The following is an 18,364-nucleotide window of genomic DNA, read 5'->3' as shown; positions in this document are numbered from 1 at the left end:
GTTGAGTTGCTGATTTGCTTGATTTTTTGCGTTTGTATGTTTTCCCATTGCCATTTAACAGTTGGCATGACATGCATCTGTATAACGAATCGAGCACTGGACTAAATAGTCGTCGCGATGTCAACTTCAGCCAAATTCTTTAGATCCCATTACAAGTGTTATTGTATCAGTCAGTAAGTATAATATACTTGTCGTATGATTCTGATTTGATGGAATAAGATTTGAGTTAAAAATTCCTATTACAAATGATTTAACTAATCCAAGTTAATATACAATATCATGCACCTAAGTGCATTATGAACCAGTAGATCATGCATGGTCATTCTGATATTTTATTGTATTATATAATCATATTTTTATCAAGTAATTCCTTTTATTATGAATAAAAAGTAGGGTTAGGATGAATTTTTTGCACTTATTTCAATTAAGAGAATCTAATTGTCGCGGAAAATTTATCGTGTCGAAAATCATTGAAATAGTTCTAAATTTAGTCAATGTAACTCCGTCAACATATTAGTAAGTGGAGCCCAACTTTCAGTGATCAAGTATTATGTGATGAAGGTCCACGGAAATTGATGAGTTCTAGATGTGAAGTTCAAACCCTTGAGATCTAATGGAAATTGAACACTCTATTTTGAATTGGTTATATAAAATTAGGATAATTACTCCGTCCTTTTTGAAATTTAATGTAATTACACATAAATTCTTTGTAAGTTGAGAAATTATATTTAGTATCCGTAGTGTTTGTTTCAGTCTAACGAATAGATCCTCCATTTGTCAAAACTAATCGAATTTGCAAACATTAGCAAAAATATCGAATGAAAAGCCATATTTAACTTCGATTGACTTATTATAGGTCAAACAAATATTTTCTAATCAAACTACCCTTATTATAAAGAGTGAATATATACATCCTCATATGTATTAGCGAGTGAAAATGTATAAGCGTAATTGGATTTAAAAAAAAGGTTTGTTTGACATGAAATAAGTCAGTAATAAATTAATCAAAAAATATATTTTTTCATACAATTTTTTTGTTAATATTAGTAAAATTTAACAAATCTTGATTAATTAAGAGATTTATTTATCAAACGAAAAAAATATTAAAAATACTAAATTTAATTTCTTATACCACAAAAAAATTACATATAATTATACTAAATTTCAGAAAAAAACAGTATAATGATAGCTACAAAATTTTTGTAAACGTTCGCATAATATCATGCCACCCAAAGAAATATAATCAAATAGACTATAAGCCGTTGGATCATTTGAAACACTGTTACCGGAATACAAATGATTTGCTGTTACTTGTGACGATGCAAAGACTAACGAAATCGGAGGTGAGACAATCCAATGATGCGGTGCATGTGTGAGGGTGGGGACAGGTTATGTAGATATAGAAGAATTGACAGTGTTTACAGCTGCCATGATTGGATGATGAAGCCCAACAGTAATCATGATTCTTTATCAATTTGATCATGTGGCTGGTGTGTTAGGCACATTGATTTATTCCTTGGATCACACCACACCTAACGCTTTCAACATCTTATCTGGCTGCGGGTCCTCGCCCCTTCCAGTGGGGGAGCACCCCACTTCAACAATGTAAGCTAATTTTAGGATTAATTACATTTTATTATTTGTGATTATTTTATATTTTGATATTTAATTTTTTTTGGTTAATTTATTATTTTAATTTTATAAAATTATATTTTATCATTTATAATTATTTTTTAATAATTTTTTTGATGAAAACTCACCACATGCAATGCATATGTGATATTTAAGAATTATGTGATGTGATATTTTCACATATGCATAACATGTGAAGTTTTTTTGGCAAAAAAATCAATAAAAAGGCAGTCATATATGGCAAAGTGTGAATTTCACAAAGTTGGGATAGTAAGTTGACCAAAAAAAAAAAAAAAAATTAGTGGCGAACTATAAAAACGGAAATAGTTCGAATAGCAAAATGTGATTTACCCCTATTTTTATTCGGATTTGTATACAGTGGATTAAGGATGTGTTTGGCTGATCTTATAAGTTTTTGTAGCATTTTTATAAAACGTTTGAGATTTTATAAGATGCTATAATATGTTTGGCAATTTTTTTACAAAAAAAGAGCCTATAAGATCCAAAATAAAAATGTTTTGAGAGCTCGTAAGATATTTTAAGAAAAGTAAAGAGTTTTTCATTTATTTTTAAATTTTAAAAATTTAACCACCTCCCCTAAAGTTTGATAACAATTGTAAATACCTACTTATTGTTTGAAAATTATAAATAAACTCCTATAATTTCAACGTTCATTTAACAACGAGTCCATTCCATTAGTCCCCGTTAGGTTTTCATCCAATTTTATAATGAACTGACCAAAATGCCCTATTGAATTATGTATTATAATTTTATATATTTTTATTTTTAGGACGGATATTCCTCATGGATTATTTGTTTTATTCACCCTCAATTTTTTTTCAAATATTATTTTTATTTTTTAAAAAGATCCAACAAGGTTAAAAATAATGTCCACCTCACCATTCAAGGGCTACATAATTATTTTTCATTTAATGGGGAAATGTCAAAATTTTCAAACAATAAAAGGATATTCGTAATTATACTAAATCTCAAGGGAGGTAGTTGTAATTTACACTTAAAATTTTTAGTAGACTCCTTTACATTAATTACATAATTGTCATTGTTAACATCTTATAAGATTTACTTTCATTTAACAAATAAGTCCATTCGTTAGTCAAAATTCATTTAATATCAGCAAATTCAGTTAATTTTAACCAATTGAAGAGTTATTTAATGAATAAAAAGAAACCTCAGGAACGTTAAATGTAATTATCTAAATTACAAAAAATTTACGTGTAATTGCACCAAAGTTTAGGAAAAGAGTGAGATTACCGCCAAGTATAATTGGCAACACTCCATAACACTGTAAGTGTTTGTAGCAAATCGTTGAATGGGCATAGGATACGTGTGTAAATGCCAACAAATCATCTCGTCCCTAAATCTGCGGCTGTGAGTTGAAGTGGAGAAAACCATATCTATGCAGACACTACTCACCATTTTGCCCTTTTGGTCTGTCTCCATCTTCACCACAAGGAAGAAATTAGAGCCCCCTTTTCTTGAAAATGGCCCTCACTTCAATCTCCTTACTGCCCATCAAGCCCATAACTAACGCCGTTCCTTCCTCATCTCTCCATATCCCTTCCAAGCCCATCATCTCCGTCTCTTGCCACTTGGAAACTCAAATTAGCTGCACCCATCATACAGGTGATCTTCCTTCCTTCTCTTTACTTCCACATTTTCAAGAACATCTGTATGGTCTTACTCGATTGGTAAAATTGAGGTTGTGGGTTCGAACCACGCCAACGTGGATGTATGTCTATTTGTTTGTTGTTCTTTTGTCTCGTTTCAATTTATTCCGATCATGGATGTACGTGTTTCTTGATTTTTGTGCGAGAGCAATTGAAGATAAGAAAATTAAAAGGAAAAATGATTAACAGTATATGTTAATCTGACAAGGAAATTGGACCAATGTTTATTAAGAAACCTATTAACTATAACGTTTTAATTAACTAATTTAAATGGTTCATTAATACACTCTGAGTCTTTTGTGTTTCCTATCCATGATTTAAAGTCGTGGTATTGGTGATGAATTGGTAGGCATTGTTTTATGTGGAGTCCGTGTATTAGGATATTATCGAAAGGTACAGAAAAAATGCATTATAATACATTAATTTCTAAAAGGTTTAGCAAGATTATAAAATAAAATGAAGTAAAATATTGTTGTAGAAAGACTCAAAAGTTGGAGAAGATTGCAATTTCGGTCCAAAATGTGCGGTGGTTTGCAATAATAGTTTCATACTTTCTGAAATAGTCAAATATTAGTCCAGCACTTTAGAAACTCGTTGCAAAGTTAACCCACCGTTGGAGTTATTAGTCCAACACTTTAGAAAAATGTTGCAATTTTTTTTTTTTTTTTTTTGCGATGGGATTAACTTTGCAACGTTTCCCTAAAGTATGGGACTAATATTGACTATTTTAGAAAATATACGACTAATATTAACTATTTCAGGAAGTATGAAACTAATATTGCAAACCATCTTATACTTTGGGCCAAAAATTGCAATTTTCTCTTAAACTTGAATTGTAACAAAGAATAGTTCATCCATAATAATGATAAGAAAATATTCCTCATATATGTAATAATACTTAAAATAAATCATATTATAGACGTTTTCGCAAAGAAGGTGTAAATTTCATTAATGAATATAACATTTGCGACGGTATGATGTTACAAATATTAAATTGGCGATATTGACAAGGGCTGATCGAGATACGTATCGGTTGGTATGTGATCCATATATGTTCCTAACACAATCTGATAACAGCTAAAACTGCAGAACCAAAGAAGTGGAGAAAGCTTGTTTCGACTGCACTGGCAGCAGCTGTGGTTGCTTTCAGTACTAGTAACATATCTGCTATGGCTGAGCTGAATAAATTTGAAGCAGAAACCCGAGGCGAATTTGGGATTGGATCGGCAGCTCAGTTTGGTTCTGCAGACCTCAAGTGCGTTTTCTATCAGATTCTTGTGCCCTCAACCATTTTCAGATCTTTCTTTTCAAGAAAGTTTACCGTTTGTGGTTGCTATTTTGCAGGAAAGCAGTTCATGTGAATGAAAATTTCAGGTAATTTTATTCACTTTCTGATGCATAGGCTTATCGTGATAAGACGTTTGTTAATTATACATGTGATGTGGATCCGAACGACATTGTAAAGATTTAATACGAACTCGGACTATATATGTTCTGCATTATGGATTTCTTAGTATGATAATAGTTCAGAACTGAAGTACTTAAAATAAAATGAAACGAAGTTTTGCTTATGCAGACTCGTATTCATATTACCTTGAAATGGCTGATACAGAAGAGCCAATTTCACAGCTGCTGATATGAGGGAATCAGATTTCAGTGGTTCGACTTTCAACGGTGCGTATCTTGAGAAGGCCGTTGCGTACAAAGCGAATTTCACTGGTACGTTTTCGTTTCTCTAACATCAGAATTCAAACTTAGATAAGACGCATCTTGCTATTATGTCCTTAGGATAAAATGGAACCACAGTTTGCTGTGAGACGAGCAATATCATCGTCTGACCTTGAATAAGCAAGCATATATCCAGGTTTCACTTAGAGATAGAACTGTATGTTTGGTATCTATACTATTATAAAAGAAAATCCTATTGTTTCACTTGATGCTATATATGTATTAAAATTGACCAAAATACATAATTTAAACACAATGATTAATGTATATTAATATTTTGGGTAAATTACATTGACACCCCTTGAGGTTAGGCTAGTTTACACAAACACCATCTACCCTTTGCAAAATTACAGCTAAACCTCAGGGTATTAGTGTGCTAGTGTAATATTTTTTAAAGGATGTTTACGTAGGTTTTGTATTTGAATAAGGAGTGTAGTAATTACAACTATAACCTCTTGCGGTGTAGATGTGATTTTATAAAAAGAAGAGTGTATGTTTTGGCCTAATCTCAGGAGTTTCAATATTAATCACTAGTAAAGATAAATTCATCATCTTCTGACATGTGGACTTGTTTTTGATTCATACCGTTGGAACCACCTGTAATTGGCATGATTTGTTGTCGAGTCCATGAAAAACTAAACAAATCTATTGAAAAGTGAAAAGATTCATAGAAACGTCTGGAGAGCGACCAACATGATGGAATTTGGTGACGAATGGTAGTGCCTCTTCAAAATGACGATCACGTGCATAGGTAGATCGCCCTCGTATAAAAAGTGAAGTTCCATCGTCAAACCAATCACTTCAAGCATTACATTGTGGATTTCTGCCAATACCAACACTCCCAAAATGCATTTGCCTCTCGTTCTACATCAAGTCATTCATAGAAATGAGTTATTTTGATCACCTTAAACCCTTCATCTGGCTGGCACGTCCGAGCAGTTTATCTCCGTAAATCCAATAACCCTGAACAACTTTGCCTCCCAAAATCTATTCCAAACTAGAAAACCTATCAAACATGGATTACTCAAACAACTCAATTCTGAAGTTACTGAAAATAAAGCCTCTCACAACGCAACTGGAATTCCATAGTTTTAGACACTTGATATTAGTTATTTGGTCTTTACCGCATAACAAATATTTATCTTGAATGTTCTGTTTTGCAGGTGCCGATCTGAGCGACACGCTAATGGATCGCATGGTAAGCTAAGTAAAACCTTGTGGCCGTTCAAAAATTCCACTTTGATTATATCTCTTTCTGCTTATATTAAGAGGGCGTTCGGCTAATTTGTTTAGAAGATCTTATAAGCTCGTACGTTTTGTCTGTACAATAATTGTGGCAGGTTCTAAATGAAGCGAATCTAACGAATGCTGTGCTAGTGAGATCAGTTCTGACTCGGAGTGATCTTGGGGGTGCTATAATTGAAGGTGCTGATTTTAGTGATGCAGTTTTAGACCTTCCCCAGAAACAGGTACTCCCTCTACTTGCATTCCAATCTTCTTCATGGCGTGTTTGGATCCCATTTTCAAGAAATTGGAATGATTGCTAAAACATGAAGGCCCCGTATACATGCTGAGATTCGGCTATTTTTATGCTCCAATCCCTCCTAATCACCATTTACTACCAATTTAGAACGGCCAGCCCCGGATAGTAGCTGGATTAGCCTCCCAGCCCAATCCCATACCACCCATTGCTTGTGAATTGACAAAAATATCCTTGTAAATTTGATAATTTGCATTATCATCATCATCATATTCAAGGCATTTTAGGAAATTGTGCATTTTATCTGACATTTTACCTTATATAGTAAATAGTGTATTAGCATAAAGATACTTGAGTGATTCTCACAATTATCTATCTATGCTATTTATTAAGTGTGAGGGGGTCAGAGTGACTACCTGTGGGTAGTTAATGTATATTGATTAAAATATTCTCAAGCGTATTCTTATTACACAAAATGATCAGTTTTATCTTTTTTCTGTCCACAATATTCTATTCATTATAAAAATTATTTTAAAAGAATATAACTTCTAATCAGTTCTTTATTTTATTTTTAGTCTTTTTTTAATTAAGTAAATATAACAAAATTTTTAAGCTATACGCACACACTAAGTGTGCTTCGGTTGCTAGTATCTATTAAAGCTTAAGGCTTTAGTTTAGAATAACGACCTGGATTGACAAAATGTGGGTTGTCTGAAGTACCATCGCTTATACATTTTCTTTTCCCAACAAATAATTATTTCTTAATTATCGTTTTGATCGGTTAATTATTTATCTTCTTTTGATTTTTATTCGATTAAATAATATAATAAAAATTTAAATTACACATACGTATTGTGTGTACCCTGATTTAGATGGGGCCATGGTTTCTATTTTGACGAATATATCTTGATATGTAGATACGACACAAGCAAATTGAAAGGAAATTCAACTCAGCTCTATATACTGGTCAAATTTTCTGTTTCAAATCTTGTTGGATCTTATAGTCCATCTAGTATATGTACGCATATACACTACGCGTACAAAATCCCTTCTTAAATACAATATATGTCGTAATTTTTGTACACGTGAAATGCATATATTCAATAAAATAGAAGATTCAATATGATTTGAAATAAAAAATTCAATTTGAATATGTGCGTAAATTGGATGCAGGCTCTCTGCAAGTACGCGAGTGGCACTAACCCTATAACAGGAGTGAACACCAGAAAAAGCCTAGGCTGTGGGAATAGTCGACGAAACGCGTACGGTTCCCCGTCTTCCCCTCTGCTGAGTGCTCCTCCGCCGAAACTCCTGGACCGGGACGGTTTCTGCGATCCAGCCACTGGCCTCTGTGATGCTAACTGATTCATTATTCCGGCCATCCGGTGAAAATGAAAAAAGAAATCTCTCTCTCCTTCTCTCCCTCTCTCCCTCTCTCTCTCTCTCTATATATATATATATATTCAATTTATACATACATGTCTGAGATAATGTACGAAATAAAGTTATCGAAATATATACATATTTTGGCATCGAGCAGAGTATAAAATTAGGGTGTAAATTATTTTCCAATTTATATCAGGTTACTGAGGGGGTTAAATGCAATTTACATGTGCAAGGACTCCGTAATTTTGTTTATTAATAATGGTAAATAAATTATAATAATTTATCTCCATATATTGAGTAAGGATTCAATTCAATCTATATATTAATATGACTAATAGCAATAAATTAATTATAATAATTCATATAAAATGAGATAAATATTTATATCAAATCAAATAAATATACACGTGTTTGATGAGATTTGAAAGCATGATTTCAAGCTTATTTACGCGAGTCCATAATTTTTTAAAAACGAGCATTTTACCCCTACCAATGGGTAATTGTCATTGGGGTTCAGTATTTAAATATTGTTAAAAAAATACTGTGATTTTTTTTCTTTTACAAATTCATATGAGTTGTTAATAACGACTCATTTTATTTTAGATAATTATATTTATACATTTCAATTATGATTTATCTAAATAAATTATCTCTATTTTTTGTATAACCATAAAAATTATTTCGGCAGTCAAAAAATAAAGATAGTTTACGACTTTACATGATGATATTGACATTTCTGAGGATTGTATGTGTAATTCTTTAAAAGTAAAGAGTGATTTGTATAAATGATGTTGACATTTTTAATAGGTGTATATATAATTTTTTAAGAACGAGGGTAATTTATATGAATAAATCATAGGTCTGGAATATAAATATAATTATTCCTTTTATATATTTATATTATATTCGAGTTGTTACTTAAAGTGGCTGATTGTACATTTTTCTGTTCTTTTTACTTATGTTTAGACGTTAAATTTTGATTTAAAGATGAAATAAAAATCATTCCATTTGGTAAAATGATTTTTCATGGCTTAATTTGGTTTTATTTAGAGATATTTGTTAATCTTAAAAATGATTTTCAAACCAAAAGTCAAATAAATTTATCTTGTTGAAATATGCCATTGAATAAAAAATTGAGAAACCAAAATAGAGGAATACGAGAGGTCGTTGGTGGGAAATTTGTAAATATACCCTGACGGAGGTCGAGTGATTGTATCTGATTTCTCCAAGTATGCAAAAGAACAAGTCTGGTGTTAATACCATACGCTAAAAGTGCTGGAGTCGTCCCTCATAAAAATATTTCGACGATCAAATCAAAAATAATCTACAGGTAAATATTTACCTCCTTGTATTTTTTAAAATACAATAATCTATTTATCCTGTATTTTTTAAAATTAAGCAATTTACCTACCTAGACAGGGGAATAAATTGTTATTATTTTTTAATATGGGGATAATTTGCTCATTTACAATATTGCAAAGATGTAAATTGCATTATACTCTTATAATTTATCCATAAAGAGACTCGTACGCTACCAAAAATATTTATTTCAATGGGTATGAATCCAGATCTAAGTCTAATAAAATAATATTAAGTTGGAATCAAAATAATAGTTATCATCAATATCTGAATATTGCCCGGCGATTGACAAACCTAGATCTAGCCAAAAAAATCTAGGAATGCAAGAATCACTCTTGTAAGAAGGCAACTTCCCCCAACAACATTATAGCAATCTTTCTAATTACTGATGATTAAAAAAGCTTAAAAGCATAGTGCTGCTGACACCAAGCAAGACTGCATACTAATAAGAAGACAAAAAGACAGGATTAACGTTGATTTGTCGATTTGCTGTTATAAACTATCTAATAAAACAACAGCAGACATTTTTAATTAGTTTAGACTTGATTTTTAATTACAGAATCAATTATCGAAGTTCCCCAGATGTGATAGATAATAAGTTTAATTTGTCTGCAATAATACAAGCAAAAGCTACTCACTGATTTATGTTACTTGTGTGTGTTAGTTTATTAGGGTCAACTTATCAGATGAGAGAAAGCATGTAAGAAAATGGGTCTAATTGCATGTGTTGAATGTTGATGAGTCATATTTAGATCTGGGATACACAAAATTTTTGTTTTATAATTTTGATTTGAATTTTTTTTTTGTCTTTTGACTTTGACAATATTGGATTTAATCCTTTATCTAATAATTTTTGTGTAGATTCGGTTCTTTAGCCTTATTTTTGACGTTTTTGCTCTTTTGATGATAAAGTTTAATAATCCATCCTAATGCTCTTAAAAGGCCCAACATACTTTTGAAATAAAATTTAATTCATACCTTGTTTTGACCGTCTTTTTTTCGAATATTTCAAGTCCACGATTTAATTACAAGATGCAGAATGAATGGAGATGGACTAAATTTGCTCTTTTAAAAGTTGTGCAGGGGTAATTGTCCAAAATTGGATCAGAAGACTAAAATTACGTATTTTTTAAAGTTACAAGACTAAAATTAAAATACATAAATTTAAAGAACTAAAACTAATAACGGACAAACTTAAATGACTAAACAAATAATTTTTTCTCTAGATTTTTATAACTAATAAATGAGCGCAAAATAGATAATGTACACATTAACACACGGAAATTAATTGCAAATTGCACTATTAATGATCAGACAAGGGGGTTTAAATGCTTCAATTACTGAAAAAAAAAGGTGCCCTTTGGGTTTTTTTTGGGATAATTACATCGTCTCCTCTAAGGTTTGGAACAATTCCAGATAAATTTTCTGTAGTTTTGAAAATTAAATTTAATACTGTTGACGTTTGTTTTCGTCTAATAAACAGATTCATTTGTTAGTCGAAATTCACCAAATTTGCTTATGTTAGCAAAAAGAATTGAATTAAAATCTATATTTATCCATAATTGACTTATCATTGATTTATTCCATGTGAGGAAAAAAAATTGCATCTATCTCAACTTTTATGGAAAGGAAGCTTGGATCTGGCCCTACGAGACATATAGTTTTCACTCGTCTCTCAACGCTCATGTGGTAATTGTAGAGCTCAATCTACCTTGTGATTGAGAGACGAGAAAAAAAAAAAAAAATCTTTCTACACTCTATTTAATGGATTAATTTTTTTTATTAATTTAATTAGTAAGGACGAATCAACTTTTAATTTGATGAATGTTAGGATCAATTCCCTCATTCGAAGTGGAGATTGCGTTGATGGGTACGTAAACTATCATTACTCCTGTAAACAATTTATAGTCGCAAGGCATGTTCTTGATTATCATAGTAATCGAAGTCGAAGCCACTTAATTTTATTTTTTTTTAATTTTTAGTTTAGAACAAAAATGAAAAATTATGTATGTAGATTGTTGACGTGATATTCAACTGCTATCAGCCAAGAATCTAGGAATACACGAATCACTGTCCAAGAAGGCAACAACGTTATGACAAATCTAATCTTGTGGGAGACAAAAATTCAATAATCAATCCACTCTATACAGTACTAAAACTATGAAATGCTGAGCAATTGTTCCCGATAAGCTGATGATTAAATTAAAAGGGTCTTGAATGCACTGCTGACTGCGGACACTAATCAATCAAGACTCCATTGTGAGGAGAAGACAGGGAGACAGGTTTAATGTTAATTAATTCCTCGATTTGTTATCGGAAATAATTTAACCCACCAAATACGATGAACTATTATTATTTTTTGAATAAGTTGATTAGAATCATCAATATCAAATATTTATATCGAACAACCATCGATAATTATAACAATCATATATTAATTATCAATATCAGATACACCTACTATTAATGTAGAATAACATTCCGCACGTTCTAACCCATGATCTTAAAATTATGGGGTCTCAACTTCACGAATTACATTAAGACCTTGGATCTTGGACTTTTCAATTATATATCTCTTTGTGTTAAAATATTTAAAATTAATTTATCACATCATAAAATAAAGCAGACAGACGAGTTCGACATGTCAATGATGTTTGTGTTTTTTAGCCAAAAAAGTATATAAAAAAAACTAAGGTAATTAAATTATATGGACACCCCCAAAGTACATTCTTTGCTGGGGTATCAGTGTAATTTTCATCATGGTGTTGTTTGTGTAACTTTTTTTTTTTTTTTTAAGAGGAGTCGATTTAAATTATTATATAATTTTGGAATGTATTTATAATTTTTCAAAAAGTACATTGTAATTTGTGTGACCTTTGCCCTGATCATCGTCATGATCAATATAATATAAATTATTTATGAAAAATTATATTTTCAGTACTGTAATTATAGATTATTAGCACTTTTAATCATATAACTTGCTCCATTTATATTTTTATATTATTTAAAGTTTCATTTTTTTTCATGATAATTTTGCAAGATGATCAATAAGAACCTTCAAGGAGAGGGCATGTAACATGAAAGTCATGTCAAAGCGAGATAAATATATCATTTTCCTGTAGGGGCACGTGTGTGGTGGTTTTACAGTTCATCCTCGTACCAAATTCCACTTATGTTCTATAGTCCAACTTGACATAAATACGAACCAAAAATTTTAATTCAAATTAAATTTAATTGAATTTGAACCAATTATATGTCAATAGCATGTATAGTATGATTGGTGTATAGTTTAAGTAAAGTGACCAATTACATTGCAAGTGTATCACACTTGTTCTGTGATTAATTTGATTCGATCGGACTTGATTTGGGTAAGAATTTTTCTATATATTTAACTTGAACTTATTCATGAAATCTCAATTTTAATTATTAGACTAAGATGTCATTAGTCTTAGTTGTCATTTTTTAAGAAAATAAATATACATTAATTTTTTTTTTTTACAAAATAGTATATAATAATTTTATATTTACGAATTTTATTAATTGAGGGGGGATGCGCCTAACCCGACCATTTTTTGACTTTTATTATCCTAAGTCGTATTAATTAAATTTTTGTAATGTTGAAAATGCTAAAACCAAATTGTCCATTTTTTATTTTCTTGTGGTTGGAATTGACACAACGAATTATATAAGAAGCTGATTTTTGCTGTTCAAATATCACATCAAGCAATTAAGACATTTGAGAGATTAATTGAATAACTCGTCAACGATTCTCATATCACCTGATATTGAAAGAAAATAGTTTTTTTCTATATAATTTTCATAATATAATTTGTAGGTATTTAAAAGAAAAAAAAAGTTTTAAATTTAGATTTTAATTAATATTTATTAAGATTTTAGCTACAGTAATTAATAATTTTTAATTATGACTAATATTATCATCTTGTTTAAAAAATAATAATTAACAGTTGTTGCAATTATAATTAATTAGTATTTATTATAATTCTTTTACTTTTTTCTATGACACTACAAAAAATGCAATATTAATCATGGTTAATTGTCATGATTAATATCAAAATAGCCGTAGCAAATAGTCGGTGACCACGACCATGCAATAGTTGTTAGTTGTGGTATCTGCTAGAATAGCTAAAAATTTATCATGGCTCTTAGTCATGACAAATAACTTTTTTTTGTTGGAAAACTTATATTTTAGCATCGATGTTATTTAACCATGGTCAATAAACTACGATTTTTAGTCCATAACTATTAGAATTGTAGCCAATAATCATTTTTTTCTAGTATGATAAGCAGTCACAACAAAATATTATATTTCTTAGGGTGTGATTGTAGTTAATTAAATTAAGGGCTAAATATATTTTATACCCCTGAACTATACATGTGGTTGCATTTATCCTCTAAAGTATGAAAGGTGATAAAAATCCCTTGATAAAATAATGTGGCCATGACAGGACAAAAATGCACTTCTCGCTTACCTCTTATATATTTTTCATTTTACTCCATGAAGTATCTTTTATTTAAAAATTACCCCCAAAACTACTTTTAGTGATTTAAAATTTTACTAAAATTATATTTAAAAAACAATATTTAGAATTTATAGCTTTTTATAAATTATGTAATAAGAATATGTACAAGCTCAACATATGCAAATATGTTTTACAAACTAAATTATTTATGTTAAAAATACATATAATTTTATAAAAAAAATATGTTATATAACTTGAAAATTTTTATTCAATACATGTACGCATAATTAAAATATATCGTATCATTACTCAAAAAAATATAAAAATTTATAGATTAATTATATTATCAATTTGCATATTTTACGATATATATATATATATATTAAATACAATATTTTAAAATTGTATTGATATATATATTTTTTAAAAAACAATTCAATATATATACATAGCAGCACAAGTAAAAATTATGTAAACTTTTAAACAGCTATGTAAAAAGTATAAGAATTGTAAATTTATAGAGTTTATACTAATTATAAAAATCATAAATTTTGGGTAGTATTTATTTTAAATAAATTTTATAATAACTCAAATTATATTTTAAGGAAATGATAGTACTAGACATATTTTAGGGGTTGTAAATAATAACGGTATTTTTATCATAAAAAAATAATTCATAACATAAAGACGCATTTTATTATATTTTATAATTTTTAGGGAGTAAATACACTTTATATATAATTCAAAGGGTGAAAAATATATTTAACCCTTAAATTAATTCTAATAAAAAATAGTGACAATTTAAGTTAATGAAAACCCAACATCAGTCCATGGTTGACTATTATATTTTAGGGGCAAACTTGTCTCTTTTAGGTTATTGTCTAGAGTTGTCAACCACATTATGTGTCCTATTAATAAAATAATTTATTTTAAAATTAAATGGTGATTAAATTGTTTGTGTGTCCTCAAATAAATTATAAAAGAAACTGAATTTTTTTTCCCTAAAAATAAAAAAATGAGCATTACTAGGAAAGGCGGTGGACAAGTCAATAATTTGAATGGCCAAAGAGGAGAGGACTAGAACTTTGACTCGCTACATTTTTGGTTTTATTATTTATAAAAAAATTTAAAATAGTCCTATAATTTTTAAAAAATCTCATTTTTAGTCCTCATATTAATTTTTATTAGGAAATTGATGGAAAAAGTTAATATGTAAGTTACTTGACCGTTAGCCTTTCAAAATGCTGAGAAACGGCCATGTGACTTACACATGATTTTTTTTCGTTAACTTTGTAACGAAAATTGATAAATGACTGAAAGCGTGAATTTGTTAAAGTTATAGGACTATTTTCGAAAATTCTATTAGTAATACAACTACACGTGTATTTAAACCAAGTTATGGGGTGAAAACTATAATTCCCCCAGCAATGAGGTCTTGGTCGCGATAAAATTGAAATTTCACAGTTAAACATTTAAGAATTCGAGTTTCGCAAATGCTGATATAAAAATTTATTTTATAGTAAATATTTGCTACTTCGTTTCATTTGATCGTATTCGTTTATTTTGAATTATGGGTGTATTGAATCCATTTAAATTTGATTGTACTGAATTATGTAAAACCCATGGTATAAAAAAAAAAGCCAACAAATTGAATGAGAAATTTTGAGTGAACTTTTGGTCAAGAAGTTCATTTAGAATTTTGTCCTTAAATAGGGAAATATGGTGTCAATTAGTGAGCATTAGGTAAACAAATTAAATAAGATTGTAGTAATATTCATAAATGTAGTCTAAGCACATCCATACTATTTTAATTTTTCTTCATTAATAATACCATGAAATTGGAACAAAATCATAACTTATTTATTTTGTTTCCATACTATTTTTCCATATATTATTTAATTTGTACTATAATTATAAATAAGGGCACTGTATAATTTTGGATAAATCATATGACACTGTGCAATATTTATTTTTACATTCCATTTTAGATTTATAATTTTCATTTTCCCTTTGAGGTAATATATATACTGAGAATTTTGCCCTCTCAATTACAGTACTAATCCTTCCTAAATTAAATAATTATCCAATCTATACCACAAAAAATAAAATAAAATAAAAGTTGAAAAATTTGAAATTTTCACTACCAAAAAAATTGAGTTTCCCTATACATTTAAAAATATAGTAAATCAGTACAATTTATTATGGTGAAACAAACTAATGTAAGGTTAATTAGTATTTATTACAACTTTAAATATGGTCAAAATATTTATCACGATTTTAACGACTAATGTTTCGATTTTTCTTCTAGAAATAATGGCCCGGCTTGAAAAGAAAATACGAGCTTTTATTTTGACATAAAATCTAAAAGAATTAACTATGAACTATTATTTTTAATTAAGGACGGCAATATACCACGATACAAAAATTTAACTATATTGGTTCGATCAATACACTAATATAATAAAAAAAAATAAACAATATTACATAAATACATATAATTAACATGAAATAAATGCTCGTATATTTAATATTACTCAAGCTCATAATCTCAAACTTATTCATGGAAACGCTGGTGTTGAAAACTCAAGTTAGTTGGAAATATATAAAAACCCTAAAGTCGGGGAAATGAGAAAGCGTCTTTTTCTTAAGAAAGCGAAAGATTAATACAAATAAAAATCACATAAAAATCGCAGTCGTGTCGAGCAGTGATAGGTACGTTTTGGTCAATGTCTAATTCTTCTCCGGGGAAAATAGAAGTAGGTGAGAGGATGTACGAACCGATGTACTTCGTTGTTGGAATTAAATAATAGGGTTAATTTCACTTATACCCCTCTTTGAATTTGAAATTATATTTTCTCTCAAAAAAAAAATATTTATATCATTTTTAAAAATTCACTATTTACACCTATCCACCTTTCGTTAGAATTTGGATAAAAACTGTTGATGTTAGAAAAGAATATATATATAAAAAAATTTACTTTTACTCTTCATTCAACATTCATATATATATATATATTATTTATTCTTTTATAAGTATAAAAATATATATAGATATGCTAAATGATGGGCAAAATTAAAATTTTATGTAATATTTTTTGCTAACATCAGCATTTTTTTGTATGTTTTTATCATGTGTTTTTCAAAACGAAACAATTTACTCTTTTAGACAATGAGACAAATTGCTCTATTAAAAAAGACAGAGAAGTAAATTGGTATTCTTTTTTTATAGGGGGTAATTTACTCATTTACAATATTACATGATTAATATTTTTGCCTCATCTACAGAAATAACTGATATACGCAATTGCATAGCTACGGTAATTGGACATGAAAAAAAATTATATTTCTTTTAGTGGTTCGAGTCTCAACGGACATGTGGGTATTTCTCTCACTTAATTTGATTTTATTTAATTCATCAATTTGTTGTTATATTGATATATTCATCAAACTGATATATTAGTCTATTGCTATTATTCAATTCTCGTTTATATTAAAAAAAAAAAAACATAAAATGAGATTTAGTATTTGAGAAAATTAACTTTGTATTCTCAGTTCTGTTTGAGAAAACTGTTGTGGACGTTATCGAAATTCCGGAAATTCATACTCATTAACTTCTATGATTGACTTTCCATAATCCAAAGATTTTGAATTCATCAACTCCTTAATTTTGAATTTTGAAAAATTTAAATCCTCGAAATGTCTGACCACCGACTTTTTTTTCCCAATAAAAACGATTAATTATAGCATATAATATATCAAAATAGTAAAAAAAAATAATCGAGTAAATCAGTTATAATCGCATCATAAATTTCAATTATTAACAATCAATATCGATTATCTAAAACTAACCAAAAAACTACTATCATAGTAAATTAATAATTACTATTAAAGTAGACCAATGCTCGCATATTGGTTGTAGTCGAACATATAATCTTATAATCATAAGGCCTCAATTTTGCTAATTAAACCAGAATTTATTGACAACAAAAATATGAAAAATTCTAACTCGGATCGGGTATGACTGGATATAAACTAATTATATGGCATGTGCAATAACAATTCAAGAAAAATTCTGACTCTGTTCAAGTTTTGACTAGACATGTATTATATGCCGCTCGTATTTAAATTATTTGTTAATTTAATTATAACTTATCTATATTTTTTAAAAAAATATATCAACTATATGTTAGTGTTGCAGTCATAATATATACTATATTCACAACATACTCTCATAAAATTTATCATAATTACAAATACTCTCTCATTGTTTAAAAAATTACAAGTCATCTAACAAATATGCTTTCATGACAATTCATTGTAGAAAGTATTTGTAATTGGACGACCGTTAATTTTGAAAGAGTATTTATAATTTTTTAAATAATAAAAAATTATTTATAATTATATTAAATATCAGAGCCTATCATAATTCATCCTAATATATATATATATATATATTTATAAACACACAACAAAAATATAATTAAAGAGCAACGGACGGACTTTCCACTTTCTCCACTCTCTATAATAAGCTTCCAAATAGCCTTCATTATAAATCCAAGTTCTCCCCTTCCACGAATCTCTCACTCCCTCCGCTAGGTACACCCCCCACC

At 29.0% G+C, this 18,364-nt stretch overlaps 1 protein-coding gene across 3 annotated transcripts; it reads left to right on the top strand.

Annotated features, from left to right (window-relative positions):
• Positions 2,977–8,089, top strand: LOC105164283 (thylakoid lumenal protein TL20.3, chloroplastic). 3 transcript variants are annotated; one of them, XM_011082901.2, is made up of 7 exons: positions 2,977–3,276; positions 4,410–4,575; positions 4,665–4,694; positions 4,933–5,039; positions 6,212–6,246; positions 6,389–6,517; positions 7,702–8,089. In XM_011082901.2, the coding sequence occupies exons 1-7, from the start codon at positions 3,135–3,137 to the stop codon at positions 7,891–7,893; spliced, it is 801 nt and encodes a 266-aa protein (XP_011081203.1). In that variant the 5' UTR covers positions 2,977–3,134; the 3' UTR covers positions 7,894–8,089. The 3 variants fall into 3 exon arrangements, with proteins under 3 accessions (XP_011081203.1, XP_011081202.1, XP_020550099.1); XM_011082900.2 differs by having other exon boundaries at positions 2,978–3,276; positions 4,398–4,575; XM_020694440.1 differs by lacking the exon at positions 2,977–3,276 and having other exon boundaries at positions 4,464–4,575; positions 4,897–5,039.

Source organism: Sesamum indicum, linkage group LG6 (genome assembly GCF_000512975.1).
Source record: "Sesamum indicum cultivar Zhongzhi No. 13 linkage group LG6, S_indicum_v1.0, whole genome shotgun sequence".
In the NCBI taxonomy this organism is placed as follows: domain Eukaryota; kingdom Viridiplantae; phylum Streptophyta; class Magnoliopsida; order Lamiales; family Pedaliaceae; genus Sesamum; species Sesamum indicum.
This window is presented reverse-complemented; position numbering and strand designations above follow the sequence as displayed.

Bases quoted from the DNA above. Each gene is read 5' to 3' on its own strand.
- LOC105164283 (XM_011082900.2), top strand. From the start codon at position 3,135: ATGGCCCTCACTTCAATCTCCTTACTGCCCATCAAGCCCATAACTAAC. The intron at 4,695-4,932 runs GTAATTTTATTC...TGGCTGATACAG, and splicing joins CATGTGAATGAAAATTTCAG to AAGAGCCAATTTCACAGCTG. The intron at 5,040-6,211 runs GTACGTTTTCGT...TCTGTTTTGCAG, and splicing joins GTACAAAGCGAATTTCACTG to GTGCCGATCTGAGCGACACG.